At 43.0% G+C, this 18971-nt stretch overlaps 1 protein-coding gene across 1 annotated transcript in view; it reads left to right on the top strand.

Annotated features, from left to right (window-relative positions):
• The first annotated feature begins 8103 nt into the window (after positions 1–8103).
• Positions 8104–18971, top strand: part of LOC134634055 (NACHT, LRR and PYD domains-containing protein 12-like) — a 44558-nt gene continuing 33690 nt past the window's right edge. Inside the window, exons 1-2 of the mRNA XM_063483092.1 lie at positions 8104–8139; positions 8822–8955. Coding sequence (XP_063339162.1) covers positions 8134–8139; positions 8822–8955 — 140 coding nt within the window. The 5' untranslated portion in view covers positions 8104–8133. The remainder of the gene's footprint in view (positions 8140–8821; positions 8956–18971) is intronic.

Genomic DNA, 18971 nt, shown 5'->3' with positions numbered 1-18971 from the left:
AATAGTTTAGTCTGTTACTTTCTTGGAGCAACTGTAACCCACCTAATTTCCTTAAGGATTAATAAAGTATTCTAATTCAGATTTCATGAATTCATTATTCTACACACAAAAGAATTTACTACAAACCAAGCTACAGACACTAGGCCTCACAAAATAAATAACCTTCATGTGATGAGAAGAATGTAAGGGACGTGGAGGCTCAAATGCTGCTGTTGTCAGGGAGTGTTGCAGGAATCCAGCTGTTATATCTCATCCCAGGTAACACTTTGCTATTGAGAGGGTTGTAACACAGAAACACAGGAGGAGGACAAAGAGTTCTCTCACATGGGGAGAGCTCCTAGAGGTCAGCAACCATAACGCCAACCATTTTGGCATTATGGTCGCCATAATGCAAAATGATATCCATTCAGATATCCACAGAGCAGAGATGTCATAGTGTCATACATAAACAATTTGATAAGACCAACAAATGCTCCATGGATGAACCAGTGTTAGCAAAGAAATGGTATGTTTTAGCTCTTTTTCACCATGTCACGAAAACACATGATTGTTCCCGTTTCTTTGGTTGAATTGATTAAAAATGCTAAAAATGACACAGTTTGACAAACATAACATATTTTTATTATTCCTCAAAGGTTTGGCATATCTTAGCCGGATGTACAGTGTCCTCAACAATAATGAGAGGAAATCCAACAAAGATATAGGACGTGAGGGATCCATGTGGGCCTTAAGCTGACCATCTACTGTTCACCGAAACCTCATCAGAAATGGTCTCGGTGGAAAGTGTTACATCCTCGGCCAATGCGTAACCTGGGGTTAACAAGAAATGTGACCCACTCCAAATCCGCCCACGAAAAAGCTAAAACCCAAATGGCAATTTCAAATGGTATGGAACCATTTATTGACTTTGGCACTGAGCAATGACAAAATAACAAGCAGAAGGTCCCAAATTCATTTAGCCCTCATATCACCAGACACACAAATCGACTTATACAGACTAACAAACTGTTAACAAACTGTAAGATTTTCACACAGAAACACTCAAAGCAACAATCAGATACACAGGCTGTTTGTTGGTTGGTGGAGGACAGGGGAGAGGGATGAGGTGGCTGTCATCTGGTGGCTAAGAGCTTGCTGTCCAACCAATTGTTCAATCCAGGAACAGGAATGAATTCAATCCAACCACTCAGCAGGCACCTTTCTCCATCAAGACGCACCTGGGAGGGAGGAGAGAGAAAAACCCACAACCACATCCTCTGGTGGGAGTCACACATATAAACACACACACACATAAACCCATGATCCTGGGTCATAACATTTCCCCCACCCCAAAAAATAAACATTTCCCCCTATAAAAAGAGTTTATTTTACACCCTAAGGAGAGCGTCTTCTTTAATGTTCTCTGAAACTTTCTTAAAGCAGATTTCAATGTTGAAGTCTTGGAGTCACAAAGACCAGCGGATAAGGCGTTGGTTGCTGTTCTGCGTACGAGACAGCAACACAAGACGATTGTGGTCTGAAAATACAATGTTTGGATAGGGCTGGAGCTGAGGTACACTTCAAAATGTTGTAGTGCTAGCCGTAAAGCTAGGGCCTCTTGTTCAATCATGCTGTAATGCAGTTGACGCTTCTTGAATCTTTTGTGAAAAATAACAAATCAGATGGTCAACACAACGCTCATCCTCCTGTGGTAGTACTGCACTCGCCCCTAATGCACTGGCATCCACTTCCAGCTTGAATCGACATGCAAAATCTGGAGCAGCAAGCACAGAGGCACTGCAGAGGAGAGCTTGGCTGCTTCAAAAGCAGCTTGACACTCATCGGACCACAAGACGGGGGCCTTGGGACTGGTGAGACTGTTTAGTGGTGCTACGAAAACAGAAACGTTTTAACAGAATGCCTGGTAATAAATAGCCATACCCAAGAATCGTGTCTGGAGCGGTGAAATCCACTATTGCTTGCACTTTAGCAGCTACTGGAATGATTCGACCCTGCCCTACCTGTTTACCGAGATATGTAACTACAGCTTTACCAAATTCACCTTTGACTAAACATCAGAGAGGCAGCAGCTAATCGAGTGAAAATTTCACTGATGGTTTTGACATATTGAGTCCAGGTAGATGGATGAATAGACCACAATTTCATGCAAATGCACTTCCCAAATACTGATTCCCCACAGAACAGTACTCATTAGACGCTGGAATGTGGCTGGTGCATTTCACAATCCAAATGGCATCACTCTAAACTGTCCAGTGTAACAAAAGCACACGTGCAGGTGATTATCCTTTAAGGAGATCTAGTTTTGTGACATACTCCACTGTGCTGACATAGTCCACACAGTCAGTCATACGGGGAAGAATCGTGAGAGCATAAACTCCATTTTGACAGCCCCCCACACACAATCGGTGCGTATTGTTGCTATATAAGTACAATTGAATTTAAAGGAAGTTATGTGTTAGACAGGAAGTTCAAAAGTGAGCAACGGGGAAAAGTCTAAATTTGACTCTGAAATAAATCAGAGTCACATGTTGCCTTTTCGACAGTTTCAAACTACTGAAGTTGAAACCAATTCAGCAGAGGATCCAAAACCAACCCAGAGTCCAGCGTGCAAAGGCTGAGTGAAGGTAGTCTGAACTCTGTGGAGGAGAGTCATGGTTTCAGAGACACTGTAGAAAGACAGAATTCCTGCACTGTGATCCAGGTACACACCAACTGTGGAAGACCGAAGACCTGAGAGGAAAGTAACGATACTGTTATGTTTGAATTCATATTTACTCAAGCAACAATATGTTGCCCAAGACTTGTCATTGTCTCCAAATACACTTCCACTTCCTGTTCTACTGATACTTCTGTATGCCACTGCGACTGAAACAGGCCTAGTCCTCTTGACCTCCCAGTAACACCGACCACTCAGACTCTCTCTGCTCAGAACTTGAAAACTATCTCTAAATCTGTCTGCATGATCAGGATATGACTGTATTTTATTTATCCATGTCACCTTCCGGTTCCCCTCAGATAGTTCAAGCACTGTGTTCACTGTGTTTGGATCCAGAGTGATGTGCTGAGAATACTGTAAGAACTCATCTCTGGTCTTGGGCTCTACTGGTGACTGGAGAAGTGGTGGTGGCAGTACCAAACATGGTTGTTGTCTAACTAAACTCTTGGACTCTGCTGGTAGTCGTAAAGATGGTGGCGGTAGCACCAAACGTGGTTGTTGTTTAACTAAAGTCTTAGACTCTCCTGGCAGGACCAGACATGGTTGTTGGTTCGCAAAGGTTTTGGATTCTGCTGATGGTTGTAGAGATGGTGTTGGAGGAGGTGGTGGTTTTGGTGCCAGGTGCAATTGTTGTTTCATTAAAGTCTTGAGTTCATCTAGTGTTTGGATACATGGCAATGGTGGTGGCACCAAGCATGGTTGCTGTTTCACTAAAGTTTTGGACTCTGTTGGAGGCTGGAGGGACGGTGGTGGTGGCACCAACCGTGGTTGTTGATTCACCAAAGTTCTGGACTCTGTTGGAGGCTGGAGGGACGGAGGTGGTGGTGGTGGCACCAACCGTGGTTGTTGATTCACCAAAGTTCTGGACTCTGTTGGAGGCTGGAGGGACGGTGGTGGTGGTGGTAGCACCAACCGTGGTTGTTGATTCACCAAAGTTCTGGACTCTGTTGGAGGCTGGAGGGACGGTGGTGGTGGTGGTAGCACCAAGCATGGTTGCTGTTTCACTAAAGTTTTGGACTCTGTTGGAGGCTGGAGGGATGGTGGTGGTGGTGGCACCAACCGTGGTTGTTGACTCACCAAAGTTCTGGACTCTGTTGGAGGCTGGAGGGACGGAGGTGGTGGTGGTGGCACCAACCGTGGTTGTTGATTCACCAAAGTTCTGGACTCTGCTGGAGGCTGGAGGGATGGTGTTGGTGGTGGCAAACATGGTTGCTGTTTCACTAAAGTTCTGGACTCTGCTGGAGGCTGGAGGGATGGTGTTGGTGGTGGCAAACATGGTTGCTGTTTCACTAAAGTTCTGGACTCTGCTGGAGACTGGAGGGATGGTGGTGGTGGAGGTGGCACCAACCGTGGTTGTTGATTCACCAAAGTTCTGGACTCTGCTGGAGGCTGGAGGGATGGTGTTGGTGGTGGCAAACATGGTTGCTGTTTCACTAAAGTTCTGGACTCTGCTGGAGGCTGGAGGGATGGTGGTGGTGGAGGTGGCACCAAGTGTGTTTGTTGCTTGACTAAAGTCTTGTGCTGTTCTGGTCTCAGCAAAGGCTCCCCTTCAGTCAGTGAGACCTCAGACCAGTCCTGACTCAGGATGCACTGCAGTTTATTTACAAGCTCTGAGACAGCTGCTGTCACCTCTTGGAAGTAGCTCTGAGGATGGATGTTGATGCTGGCTGAATGTGTGGATTCACTGAGTCCTGACAGTAAGGCGTAGCTGAGGAGAAACTGGCCATGATCCTCTGTACGTGAGAGCTGCTCCAGTTCAGCATCTCTCCTTCTGAGGTCAGTTACCTCCTGCTGGAGCGTTTTCTGAAGCTCTTTGGCCCGGCTCAGTGCAGTTTGTTGCTGGAATCTGATCTGCTGCTGCACGTCAGAGCTTCTTTTCTCCACTAATCGGTGCAATTGGTTGAACATGGTCTGGGTGTCCCTCATGGCCTTATCAGCAGAGCTATCAATGGCCTCCATCTGCTGCTGAAGGAGCTTCATGTGTTTTTCTCTGTCCTGGATTCTTTGCTGGATTTTTTGCCATCTCGGCCCGAGCTCTCTCTGCCTCTCGGCCCTCTCTGCTATAGCTGACACTGTGTCGTGGCCGCTATGTTCCTCCATAGCACAGACGGAGCAGATGCACTGCTGATCGCTGCAACAGAAGATCTCTTTCACTTTACTGTGAACAGAGCACAAGTTCTCCTGGAGCTTTGCCAAGGCTTCCACCAGCTTGTGTCTCTGAAAATTTGGTGATTCATAGTGAGGCTGAAGGTGGAGCTCACAGTAAGAGGCCATGCACTGCAGACAGGATTTGGAGGCTTTAAGCTTTCTCTCTGTGCACACGTCACAGGCCACATCTCCAGGTTCAGCATAATGCTGAGGATGAGGAGCAGCATGGAGTACATTTTTCTTCAGCTCCTCCACTAACTCTGCTAACATGGTGTTTTTCCCCAAGACTGGCCTCGACATGAAGGCCTGTCTGCACTGAGGACAAGTGTAGGATCCCTTCTGATCCTCTGCATCCCAGTGGCTCCTAATACAGCTCTTACAGAAGCTGTGCCCGCAGGAAGTAGTCACTGGTTCGTTCAGTAGATCCAAACAGATTGAACAGAAGAACTTTTCTTCATCCAACTTAAATCCTTGCTCAGCCATTTTCACTTAGTATCAGTGATCTTGTGGTTTGTCACAAGATTTTAATCCAACTTTGAGCTGACGCTCTTCATCCTACAGTGAGCAGTACAGCTGCTGCGGTGAACTCATCACGTCCTGAAACACCAGAAAGACGTTTTGAGTGTATTTATGTATTCTTAGTGTGGGGTCATTACTCAAAAAAAGTAGTGGATTTTACATTGCTCATTAGTTTTCTTAAAAGTAATGCATCATGTTGTTTAACTTGCTGGAGAAAGTAATTCATTACACCAGCGGTCCCCAAACTTTTTTGCACCACGGACCGGTTTGTATCTGACAATATTTTCATGGGTGGCCTTCAAGGTGTCGTGGATGAATACAACAAAATAAAACCAGTACCGGTAACAAAAAAAATGAAGATTTATTCATAACACACGGGAAAAGACCCAGGGAAACCGAGTTAACGATAAAAACCCTGCCATAAATTTCACACCCGAGCCTCAACTCTCACGGCCCGGTACCACACGACTCACGTACCAGTACCGGTGCGAGGCCGTGGGGTTGGGGACCGCTACATTACACTATTTAATAAATGATTTTCTTGTTACTCTGTCAAATAATCTGATAGACACAGTCTTTCAGATATAATCACCAGTTAACAATATAAAATTGAGGCTACAGTCCCACGCACTAACCCTAACCTTATCCCAATGAAGGCTCACATAATAGCTTTCTTTTAGTGTCTTTATGAACACAAAGCAAAGATGAAAACCAGCCCAAGAAACTTCAAAGTGACCATTACTACTGTAGAAACACAAACAGGCTCATTACTGCCTTTGTTCCCTCAGACTCTGTAATGTGATTATGTTGCATTGCAGTACACCTACCTCATTTACATGTACACAGATTTCTTCTGTAGCTTAGACACGGACAAGTAGGTGTGTGCCATTTGTCAACTTGTTATATACTATCAGAGATAACATTCAAGTCCACTTGGTGTGTGCTGATGACAAAAAGTATCCTGTATAATTTACAAAAGTATAATAAATTATTTTTGTGATTTAAGTATCTCTAGATTGTAGTCATACTACTCATTTGACTGAGTATTCTGTTGAATAGTTTCGGTGTAGTCCTTGGGCAGGTTTGAGTTTATAGTAAATGTCATGTGGGGTGGAAGAGTTTACTGTAAACACAAGGGTGGAGCTGAACCTGCTGGTCAATGTGTGTGATTATTGACACAAACAAATACAGAAAAACAATTCACATATTTCAGTCACATTTTTCCAAACTCTCAGTCACACACATATTTAGACTTTAATATAAATACTTTTTTTTATACACTTTTGTGTTTTTTTTTTCAACAGTTTCATGGCAGCTTTTGAAATACTTACAAAGTATAATGTCTCGGTAAGTGTTCTTACACACATGTTAGGATTTTATAGCTTCAGTTTAATGTTATGTCCTCTAATCTTCATCCCAAACATCTTTCTAAGGTTTCACCAACACTAAAGGACATTTTCTACAGTTGAACCATGAAAATTAACGTCTATTCAGCTAGATTATGAAAACAAGTTCAATGTAAATGAACATTTCTCTTTTCAAATGTTAACTGTGACTGTTAGCATAAAACTCTCTGATGACAATGAAAAAAAACTCTTCTTTACATACCTGATCTTGATGACTCCTCAACAAGCAACAGCAGCTCTGTTCGACTAACCTGAAGTACAGGAAACTGAAGGAGGCGGAGCTTCATTGATATCCAAGGTTTTTTCACAATCCCACCGTCACATCTGAAAAATTTATCTGAAATTTCATCAGAGCACAGTTGGCAAAAGTACAGACACTCTGTACAAACTTCTTAATGTCTGTAGAAAAAGACGGAAAATACAAAGACATATATGTTCTTTCTGTTGCCTACTTTGTAGAGGGTGACTGCCTCTAAACAGATGAACAGGTAAAGTATTTTGGATGAACAGTACTGCTGTGTTTGTTGCGTGACGTGTATATGTTTTATAAACTTTGAGGTACGTTTTGTTATGTGTCTCTATCATCTCTGCCCTGCTCAGTGCTGTTTGTTGGAGAGGTTGAGGGCAGATTGGGAATTATGGGGAATATGACTGCTAAACGGATTTATGGATGAATGGTCACCATTGATAAAAACAATGGTAGTACAGGGCGTGTACATCTTTTTTGTGTACTTTCTATTAGTGTTTTTCTTGTTTAATGCTTTTCCATTCTTCTTCTCCCGTGGTGATGGTACTCATGAAACAAATATGCATTCATTATGCAAATGATCACAAATTGTTTATACTAATTTATATAAAGATGAGGTTTAATGTGTTTATTCCCATGTTTTGTACTTTGTTTGTGTTTGGTTATACGAGTGGGTGAATAAAAGTAAGTAAAATAAGTCTGTCCTGTTTGAGGTTCTGATCTCTTTTCCATCTGATCCAAACGTTATGATATGACATGATTTTCTATGCCAGTAAAACAATATGCAGTGTATCCGTCTACTGTTCTCTTTTTCACAAACATGCAATCAATCACACCTTCTTCCTTTTACTCCTAAAAGTAAGATTTTTGATGGCTGAAACAACACATCCGCACCCTGATGAGAAAAGGAGGTTTTATTGATAACCCTCAGCCTTTGGAGGAATGCTCGAGTGTGTCTGTGCCACTAACACAAACACTGCCCTGGTTACCTCCGCCTCCTCCTGCTGTTGATGGCCCCTCCCCCATGCTCTAACTGTTCGAACACATATTTGAATCACTTCCTGGAAATAAAGGGAGCTGCCACGTGAGCTTAGAGGATGCAGGTTAGTGTTTTCTCAGCTTTCTTTTTAATTCACACACACACACACACACACACACACACACACACACACACACACACACACACACACACACACACACACACACCGTCGATATCACACCCCTCTTTCGCTCATGTTTAACAGCAGATTTTAATCAGTGATGTCCTCAGCTCCTGGCACCAACATCAAACTTGACTGTGTGAGTCTCTGTGGATCTGTTCTTCTCCTGTTTTCTGTTCATATCAAACATGAAGCTTCTAATAAGGAGCTCAGTGTAATCAGTAAGAAAACCCAGGATTGCCTGTGAGCTCAAAGATCAGACTGCTTTACAGACTCACAGTCTTTCATATGTTTAGTGTCACGCAGAGGCGACAGACTTATATCGTCAATGCACTTTGGGTTTAACCCCTCTGTGAGGTCAGCCAATTAGAAGAAAGCTTTCTTAAAAAGGGGCGGGGCTAAAACTGTTGTTTAGTGAAACAGATGACAGTTTCTGTATTCACAAAGATCTCAGTGTGCTGAGGAATCCTGCATCAGTGATTGGACAGGAGACAGGCTGGGTGAAGATAAACAAACCCTGCTGTTTATTCATTGGGCCAATCACTTCAAGTGGACCAATCACAGAGCCCCACCTGTTAGCATCAGAGACTTTCTGTTTGGCACTCACAGTCGGTTTCCCTCTCAGGCTGACTCAGTGAAGATGAAAATAAATGATGTGAAGAAAGAGGGGGAACCAGCAGAGTTTCCAGGATGCAGCTATGTTGCAGTGAAGAGCGATTGTTCCAAAGAAGAACCTCCATACTTCAGTGCTGAACCAAAGTAAGTGTTTTTGACACACACACACACTCACTCTCTCTCTCTCTCTCTCTCTGCGTACACAGTGTTGGGAAGGTTACTTTAAAAATGTATTCCACTACAGATTACAGATTACATGCCCCAAAATGTATTTTGTAACGTATTCTGAATACTTTGGATTACTTCATATATTATCATGCTTTTTACAACTACATGAATGTACTATTGCTGTGTGATTTATTACTATTACTGAAGGTTACTCTCCATACCAATACCAACTAGATGTTTCAATCTTAATATAAATGAGTAACAGTAGGTGGACATTAGGTAAGGCTGCACTTTTTGCAGCGATCTCGTATAGAAAACTATTCCGCGCGTATATAAAAGAGGTCCGCGGCTCCGAACCGTAGTAAAGGGACCTCTGGCTAATACGTCGGGTTCGTGTCGGGCTCGTAGCTGAAAACTAGCTTTACTTTGTTGTGTGGGTCAACTTTGCTAGCGAGAGACAGAGAGAGGCGTTGAAAGGCTGCTCCAACGGAACTTATTGTTTTGGAGGAAAAACACGATTTTTCTCCCTCCCTCGCTCACAGACACATAACGGGTATGGCAGTCCATTCTCCCTGCAGCACGGACTACACTGCCCATGAGGCTACATTCTTTAGGGCGATGCCTGTAACACTCTGCTATTGCCTTCATATTAAATCATTTTTTGAATAATAATTAAAAAAAAACATTTCTTCACATCATTATGTGGGCCGCAATTAGAGGTGACATGGGCCGTCAGATTGAGACACAGGCATTAGAGCTCTTAATGTGTGTTTTGTTTGGGTTTCCACTGGTGTGGAATTACCTAAAATAGAGAGACCATAGCTGAACATATGAAACAGGAAAATACCACCATGTAATCCATTTATTTCAACAAAGGAACTGTATTCTGAATACCACCTCTTAAAACGGTAACTGTAACAGAATACAGTTACTCATATTTTGTATTTTAAATACGTAACGCCGGTTGATGTATTCTGTTACTTCCGAACACTGTGCGTACATCATCTTTTGTCTTTTTGTGAGAAAAGTTCAATGACTGATTCTGTGGGGTCAAAGGTATTTTCTGGCTGCAGCTGCTATTAACAATGATGGAAATTTGAAACCCTTTTTGTCATGACTGCAGAAGCACTTACGCATTCACATGAGCGTTAGGGTTGCAAACGCCTGTCCTAAGAGAGTAGAGTTTAGTCAAACAGAAAAGCAAAGTGGCTTCCAAAAACAGCACGTAAGAATTTCATACTGTAAATTACTACTATTCCTCTACGGTCACATATTAATCAAAATTTAACTGCAGCGAAAAAAGTTCAACCTAAAGCATTTACTTTCTTCTGGCACTGCTTAGAGAAAAGGCATTGATCCTGCTGTTCAAGTCCAAATCAGAAAGTTCAGACTGAATTTGACAAGTGAATTTCATCATAAGGCTCTCTGTATTGTCCTGTATTCATTTTCAACATCCTGAACATTTGTAAAAACCTGATTCGGTAACTATGGAAAATGTTGCAAATAATATGCAAACAGCAACTAATTTAATCTACAGATGTTGGACAACATATGTGGAAACAAATATGTAAGACTGCTTTCTTCCATTTGTGCAACATCTCTAAAATTAGAAATATCCTGTCTCAGAGTGACGCTGAAAAACTAGTTCATGCATTTATTACTTCCAGGCTGGACTACTGTAATTCATTATTATCAGGAAGTCCTAAAAACTCCCTGAAAAGCCTTCAGTTAATACAAAATGCTGCAGCAAGAGTCCTGACAGGGACTAGAAAGAGAGAGCATTCAGTGGCTTGCAAAAGTATTGGGCCCCCTTGAACTTTTCCACACTTTGTCACATTACAGTCACAAACATGAATCAATTTTATTGGAATTCCACATGAAAGACCAATACAAAGTGGTGTACACGTGAGAAGTGGAATGAAAATCATACATGATTCCAAACATTTTTTACAAAATAAATAACTGCAAAGTGGGGTGTGCGTAAACCAGAAAGACTATCATGAGAAAATGTTGTCACTGCTCAGAGACAAAAATACTTAAGAGGCCCTGAAACGAGACCCAGGAAGTGGTTACAGGAAGAGGGTGATAGACTGTCTGAAGCAGTTTAAACAAGACAAGGCTATTGATGGATCTCATACCACAGGTTATATGCAGGGGAAGCTACACCAAGTCTGTATGGTTTACCGAAGATACATATATATCTATATCTATATCTATATATATATATACATATACATATACCTTTAAGACCGATTGTCTGTATGATCAACTTGGTCACCTATAACATCTCTAAGAGGAAACAATGGTCTTGTATGACGTTACATCTCTCTTCACTTCCATCTCAGTCACGGAAGCGTTGGAAGTAGTTAGTAAGAGATTACAGGATGACCCCAACCTCAGCAACAGGACCACTCTCAGCATCGACCAAGTGTGTTTGCTTTTGGAACTGTGTCTTCATTCCACATATTCCATATACAAGGGCATAACGTTGTGGCCAACTTGTACATGGAAGAAGTGGAAAAGAGGGCTTTGTTATCCTACCCTGGAACACCACCAAGTCATTGGTTCAGATATGTGGATGACACCTGGGTGAAAATGAAATTTCACGAATTATCACATTTCACGGATCACATTAACTCGGTGGACCGACACATCAAATTCACCAGGGAGGATATGAAAAGGAGCAGGTTAGCCTTCTTAGACTGTGAGATTTCCATCAGTAATGGGGGACATCTAAAAGCTGATGTGTACCGTAAACCTACACATACGGATCAGTATCTAAAGTTTTTTTTTTATTTTTATACTTTTTATTTATTTATTTACAGTATGAGAATACAAAACATAAGGTCAGCATGGATGCTATATACACTCACAACATTAATATCTACACACATCATGGTCATTTATAATTATTCCGTATACACAATCCATTTTTCCCAGAGCTTCTTGAATTTCTCCAGCTCCAGTCTAAGGACAAACGTAAGCCTCTCCATTCCAAAAATTTCTTTCACTATCCCACGCCACTGGGCCAGAGTTGGAGGATCAGCCTTTAGCCATCTTCGGGTTATGGCCTTTCTGCTGCTAGCCAAAAGTATTTTCAATAAATAATTATCTTTATGTGGAAGTGTCTTAGGTATCTTGCCAAGATACAAGGTAACAAATGAATAGTCCATTTTTATCCCGATAATTTTGTTTATCTCAATGGCCACCTCCCCCAGTATGGCTGGATTCTTGGGCAGGCCCAGAAGACATGGAAATGGTTTGCCACGGGCGAGCCACAGCCTCTCCAACATAGGCATTTAATGAAGCCATCTTTGAATCCGAATCTTGGTAGTACCCTAAACAGATATTCCCAACCCACTGAGTCAAAAGCCTTTTCGGCATCCAAGCTAATCAACATTGCACTAATATTTTCTGATGTTATGTGGTTCATCACTTGTAATGTTCTCCTTAAGTTATCTTGAGTCTGTCTATTTGAAACAAAGCCTGTCTGATCTAAGTCTATCAGCTCCGGAATAATTGATTCCAGTCTCTTAGATAATATTGAAGCAAATAATTTATAGTCCACATTAAGGACGGATATTGGCCTATATGAGCTGCATTCTTTTTTTATCTTTGCCTTCTTTTGGGATAATTGAGATAACTGCTTCTTTCCAAGATTGTGGGGCTATTCCTGTTCTTAATGTATGATTACAGCAATTAAGCAGCACTGGTGTTATTTGTGTTCTACATGCTTTATACCATTCGGATGGATAACTGTCTGTGCCTGGTGCCTTATTCGCCTTCATTTCCTCATCATATATGCCATTTATATCTTGTTTAATTTTATTCATTCTCAGTAATGTCTGGGGATCTTTTTGTTCAGTGTGTCTAGTCTCTAATGATTTCAATTCCTCCTGTAGCTTCTCAAGTTTTTTCTGTTTTTCTTTTTTCCAATGAGCTGTGAGGGCAATAATCTTACCTCTAATGACGGCTTTTGCTGCGTCCCATAGAGTATTTGGAGACACCTCGCCATTGTCATTATTTTGCAGATATGTTTCAAATTCCTGTTGGATTTGTGTTAGTACCGATTTCTCATTCAAAATACTGGTGTTGAGTCTCCAAAGTGTATTTTTCCGTTGTTTAGTATGGTGCAGGGTTAGGTACACACCTGAATCATCAGATAAATCTCTGACCCCTATTTTACAATCCTCAACCTTATGCCAGTCCAATTTATACATAAAAAAGTAGTCAATTCGAGTATATACTGAATGGCACGCAGAATAACAGGTAAATTGTTTTTCCCCTGGATGAGAGGCTCTCCACACATCAATCAAACCCAGTTCTGTAAGCATGTGTTGGACCATAATGGCATTCGAAATTTTCTTTTGCCGGTGGTTGGATGCATCCAGTTTTGGTTGGAGTTGAACATTAAGGTCACCACCAAAAATAAGAACTCCCCGTGTTTTCAAGACCACTAAATCGAATAACTTCTTATAAAAAGATTTGGAGCTTCCTGGCGGGGCATATACATTAAATAATGTTACTTCCTCCTCTTCTTTTTTATTTTGCCAAATGGATCATCATGGCATTGCCGTATTGGTCCATTTGATCAAACTTTGTTGTTATTATTTATTTTATTTTCAGTTGTTACAGATGGGACAGACATGACTGGGGGATAGGAAAGGGAGAAAGAAAGAGAGGAAGGAAAAGAAAAACAGAAGGGAAGAGGGACAGTGAGAAAGGGCACTTACAAAGACAAAGAGAGAAAAAAAAATCTCCTGGATCACCTGTTGAGAGAAAAAGAATAGAAAACAAGCAAAAAACAAAACAAAAAACAAAGCAACATACTAAACACAACACCATCACATTAATCTAGCTAAGTGTGAACAGCAGTAAATACTAAATATTGAATGTTGTTGTGCAGCACGCAGGACCGACAGCGCACAATGTGCTTTGAAGTAGCAGCTAAGAAAGGTGTAGTTTATGTCTACGAACAGTGAACACCCGTGTGTACACCTGTGTGGATCAGCGCGCTTGTATACAAAAGGTTTCCCCATGTAACGGTCTGCTAGAGGGTGTGGAGGGCCATAGCCCCGTCCCCCAGGGCATGAAGCAGGCATGGAGGAGATCCAGGCTCCAGACATCCAGGGACCCCAGAGTGTGAGAGCCCAAGGAGTACCACCGGAGGGGCATCCGTGCCACCCTCCTGGGAAGGGCTGAGGAGATCCCCAGACGAGGGGTCACCCAGTAGCCACGGAGCAGAAGCCAGAGGGGGCTGCACCGGCGTGCCCGCCGGCTCTGCCGGCAGCCAGCTGTGCCAGAGTGAACCGAGTCACAGGCCCTGAGGCCAGAGGCCCGAGGGCCCCCTTTGCCCCGGAAGAGGCTTGACCGAGCGACAGGCGCCAGGCCCCGCCAAGTAGCCACCGGGAGTGAGCTGGTGCATACCTGAGCGCCCAGCCCCGGACACCAAGAACCACCAATGCACCAACCCCTGAGGGCATCAGTTACTGGCAGGGAGTGTGGTGAGGGGAGATAGGCCTCCACACTTTGGAGGGCCTGGGAGTTCCCAGGGAGGTGGAGTCTTAGACCCGAACTGACATATAGACACAGACAAACAGGCACACACAGACACAAACATGCTTTCCCACCCTCATGCACACATATACAAACACTCAGCACTCACCCAACGTAGGGACAGACATACATGGACATGTACATACAATCACACTCCCCAAACATATTCTATACCCCGGGTCCAGGTACCTTCACCCCCAGAGGGAGAAACGGCACCCAGACCCAAGAGATGTGACCCTTTCCCCCGGGGTGGAGGCAAGCAGACCGCCCCAGGCTCCGCAGCAGCAGGGAGGCCAATTGGACAGCCAACACCTCCTCCCAGCCCCCCGCCCCGATGGCTAGTAGAGAACGGGGGTGTGTGAAGACCCCATACCTCCCTCCTCACGCTCATGTGTAGTGTTGCTGCGTGTTGTTCTAAAGTGCATTTAAAACAGGGGAGGGCATGGTGCTGCTGCCAGAGAGCAGCAGGTGTTAGCACGGCCCCTCCCGAGAATCCTCGATGTCTACATGGATTTAAAATTGAGAGGTGGGCACCGGCGCCAGAGGTAGGGTTGAATACACAGACCGTCCACTGGACGCCGTTAACGTGGTCACCCTCAAGGCCCTATAAATATGTGTGTGTTATGAGAGTGTGAGTAATGTGGATGTCTAAGTTGTGGAATAAAATTGAGGCACAGGTGGCCAGAAGGGGACGGGGGGAGGGGGGGGAATGCCTCCCCTGCACCCTGGTGACACACCCGCAGCCCAAGGCCCTACCTGTGTGGGTGGGTGTGGTGGAGCGGGAAGAGGGAGGCAGCCAGGGATGGGGAGGAAAAGAAGGGAGGGGCAAGATGCCCCTCCTTAGGGCCAGCTCCCCCGCTGACCCCAGTAGGCACCCCCGTCCTCCGGTACCCACCAAGGCAAGGGAGTCCAGGCCCATCCAGACCGGGGCCTACGGCAGCAGCACCGCCAAGCCCCACAGGACCTGGGGAAGCCCACCCTACCCCACCGCAGAGGAAACTGTACCTACCCCAACATTCAATCATCTCCAGACTACACAAGACAAGAGACACCCAGGTTAGGTTTATTCTCCACCTCTCCTATGTCTCTCCCCCACCTGCAGAGTGGACTTCTGCAAGGATGGAACAACCTCCCTGCCAGTTGAAGAGCCCCCCAGTTAGGCCGATGTACCAGAGGCCCCCTGCGCCAGGGCTGAGCCCCCGTGCACCCACCCGCCCACAACCTCGGCGACACACCGACGAGGACCGAAGCCCCCAAGGCCCAGCCAGAGCCCCATCACGGAGACGAAGCACCCCCGAACCCCAAGCCCCCACGCCTGCCCCGGATCCACTCAGGGGCAGCCAGGCTACCAGGCCAGTAACCTACGTCCGCCAGTACAGACCATCCCCCAGCCCCGCTGGATGCAGCCACGAGGAGAACACCCTCTAGGAGCAACCAGAGCCACTAACCAGGTTATGACCACAACCCCCCGGGTTGAGCCCTCCAGGGATAACGTCTCTAGGGGTTCTCCTGGCGCCCTAAGCCCGTCCCAACCTCCACATCAACCACAATAGCGAAGGCAGGACCAAACCATGACCCCCCACTAGGTGATGAAGCCGATCAAAGGAGCCCGAAGGGATTGATCAAATGTGGTGGCAGAGGCTGTATCAAGACTAATGTGATCTATTAGATGGTTTTTATATTGATTAGAATTAAGATTATTTTTATTTTTCCAGTTAAGGAGGACCGTTTTCTTGGCAATGCATAGGGCTGTAAAAACAATGTGGGCTGTGTTTATTTCTGCAGTGACCTCATCCAAGTTGCTCAGCAAGCACACTAAAGGGGAGGCTGGAATGTTACATTTCAGACACTTTGATAAGTCTTCACATATCTCACGCCAAAACTTCTGCACTGGTGAACAGAACCAAAGAGCGTGGATGTAATTGTCTGGTGTATTGCCTTGACAATGTGAGCAGTTGTTGGAAGATGTAAAGCCCATCTTGAACATCCGATGACCTGTATAGTGCACTCTATGTAGTAATTTGTATTGTATTAATTGCAGACTGGGATTTCTAATCAATTTAAAGGTTTTTAAGCATACCTGAGACCAGAAGTTTTGGTCTAAGCTTACTGATAAATCTGCTTCCCACTTTGCAATAGGAAGGGATATTGATTCATCTATTTTAGAAAGTGTTCTGTATATTTTAGATAATAATTTGGGGGATTTAAGAGTAAGAAAGTGTACCGCACTTGGTGGTGTTTGTAATTCAGCTTGACTGACGTTAAATTTCTTTTTTACTATGGATTTAATTTGTTGATATTCTAAAAACCTTTTCTTGTTGATCCCATATTGTGTAACTAGTCTGTCAAATGGAATAAATTCTGTTCCCTCTAATATATGTTCTAAGTATTTAATTCCTTTAAACTCCATTCTGGAAAATTAATCATATTATTGTTTTGTAATATGTCAGGGTTGTTCCAGATAGGTGTACGTTTGCATGGGATTAATGAGGACTCTGTCATTTTTAGAAACTCCCACCATGCTGTCAGAGAAGAGCTGATGTTGATGCTTTTAAAACATTCATGTCTTTTGATGTTTGAGCTGATAAATAGTAGGTCTGAAATTTCTAGATTATTACATAGTGCCTGTTCTACATCTAGCCAGGGCTCATCTAAGAAGGTGTGTTTAAACCATCTAGAGATGAACTGAAGCCTGTTGGCTAAAAAATAGTGATTAAAGTTAGGCAGATCTAATCCTCCTTTATCCTTGGTCCTTTGTAATGTTTTTAAGCTGATACGTGGGGGTTTGTCTTTCCAAAGGAATTTAGAAATACATGAGTCTAGAGATCTGAACCAATCTTGTGATGGCTTATTTGGGATCATTGAGAACAAATAGTTTATTTTTGGCAAGACCATCATTTTTATAGCGGCGACCCTTCCCATGAGTGATATGGGTAAAGATTTCCATCTAGCCAGATCGCTTTCTACTGTCTTTAAAAGCGGGATGTGGTTTAATTTAGTTAATTCTGAAAGCTTAGGAGTGATATTGATACCTAAATATTTTATATTTCCAGATTGCAGTGGGGCAGAAGAAGAATTATGGAAGGAGCAATTAATCGGAAGAACTGTAGATTTTGACCAGTTAATTGAATAATCTGAGACTCTTGAGAAAGAATTTATTAATGCAATCACCCCAGATATATTGGTTTGTGAGTTTTGGAGAAAAAGTAACACATCATCCGCATAAAGGCTGATTTTATGTTCCACATTCTTACATTTTATGCCCTTAATTGTTGTAGCCTGTCTAATTGCTGCTGCTAGTGGCTCAATAAAAATTGCAAACAGTGAAGGGGAGAGTGGGCATCCCTGCCTGGTGCCCCTCAGGAGACAGAAGCTGGAGGATGTCTGGTCATTTGTTCTGACACAAGCTGTTGGGGAATTATATAATATTTTTAACCAGTTTATGAAAGAGGTTCCAAAACCAAATTTGTGTAAAGTTGCAAATAGAAAATTCCAGTTAACTCTGTCAAATGCTTTTTCTGCATCAAGAGACAATATTATGGTTTCAATGTTTTTACTGTATGAGTAGTCTGTTAAATTAAGTAATCTACGTGTATTTGTTGATGAGTGCCTACCTTTTATGAAACCAGTTTGGTCAGGATGAATTAAAAGGGGGGTTATTTTCTCTAATCTCTTTGAGAGAGCTTTGCAGATTATTTTAAGGTCTACATTAATAAGGGATATTGGACGATAGCTTGAGGCAAATACAGGGTCTTTGCCTGGTTTTAGTAAGAGACTGATATTTGCAGAGTTCATATTTGGTGGTAGACTACCATTTTCTTTGATTTCCTGCAACATTCTGTAAAAACACTGGTGCTAGAATCGTCCAGAATTCTTTGTAGAATTCTGCAGGAAAGCCGTCTGGACCTGGAGCCTTATTATTGGGCATACTTATCAGGGCTTCCTGGAGTTCACCTGGCGTCAGTGGCGAATCCAGTGCCATTGCTTGGGTGTCTAATAATTTTGGAAGAGTTATGTTGTCCAGAAACTGATCAATTTCGTTTTTAGATGGGTTTATTTGTGGTGTATATAAAGTTTCATAGAAATCCCTAAAAATTTTGTTTATTTTTTTAAGATCATATATTGTGTTCCCAGATAAATCTTTAACAGCACATATAGTTATTTTTTCTTTATTGATTTTTAACTGGTTAGCAAGAAATTGTCCAGATGTTCATAATTTTGAGGTGAAGTCTTTGTACTAAGAATTTAGTCTTTTTATTAATAATTTCATTTAATTCTAGTTTTGTTTTGCGTATTTTGTTTAATATTTCTTGATCTTGGTGTGATACATAGGCTTTTTCTAAGGATTTGATGTTTTTTTCTAGTTCTTGAATATTTTTGTTTTCTTCTTTCTTCTTATGTGATGAGAAAGAGATTATTTTACCTCTCATCACGGC

This window comes from Pelmatolapia mariae, linkage group LG9 (genome assembly GCF_036321145.2).
Source record: "Pelmatolapia mariae isolate MD_Pm_ZW linkage group LG9, Pm_UMD_F_2, whole genome shotgun sequence".
Classification (NCBI taxonomy): domain Eukaryota; kingdom Metazoa; phylum Chordata; class Actinopteri; order Cichliformes; family Cichlidae; genus Pelmatolapia; species Pelmatolapia mariae.
This window is presented reverse-complemented; position numbering and strand designations above follow the sequence as displayed.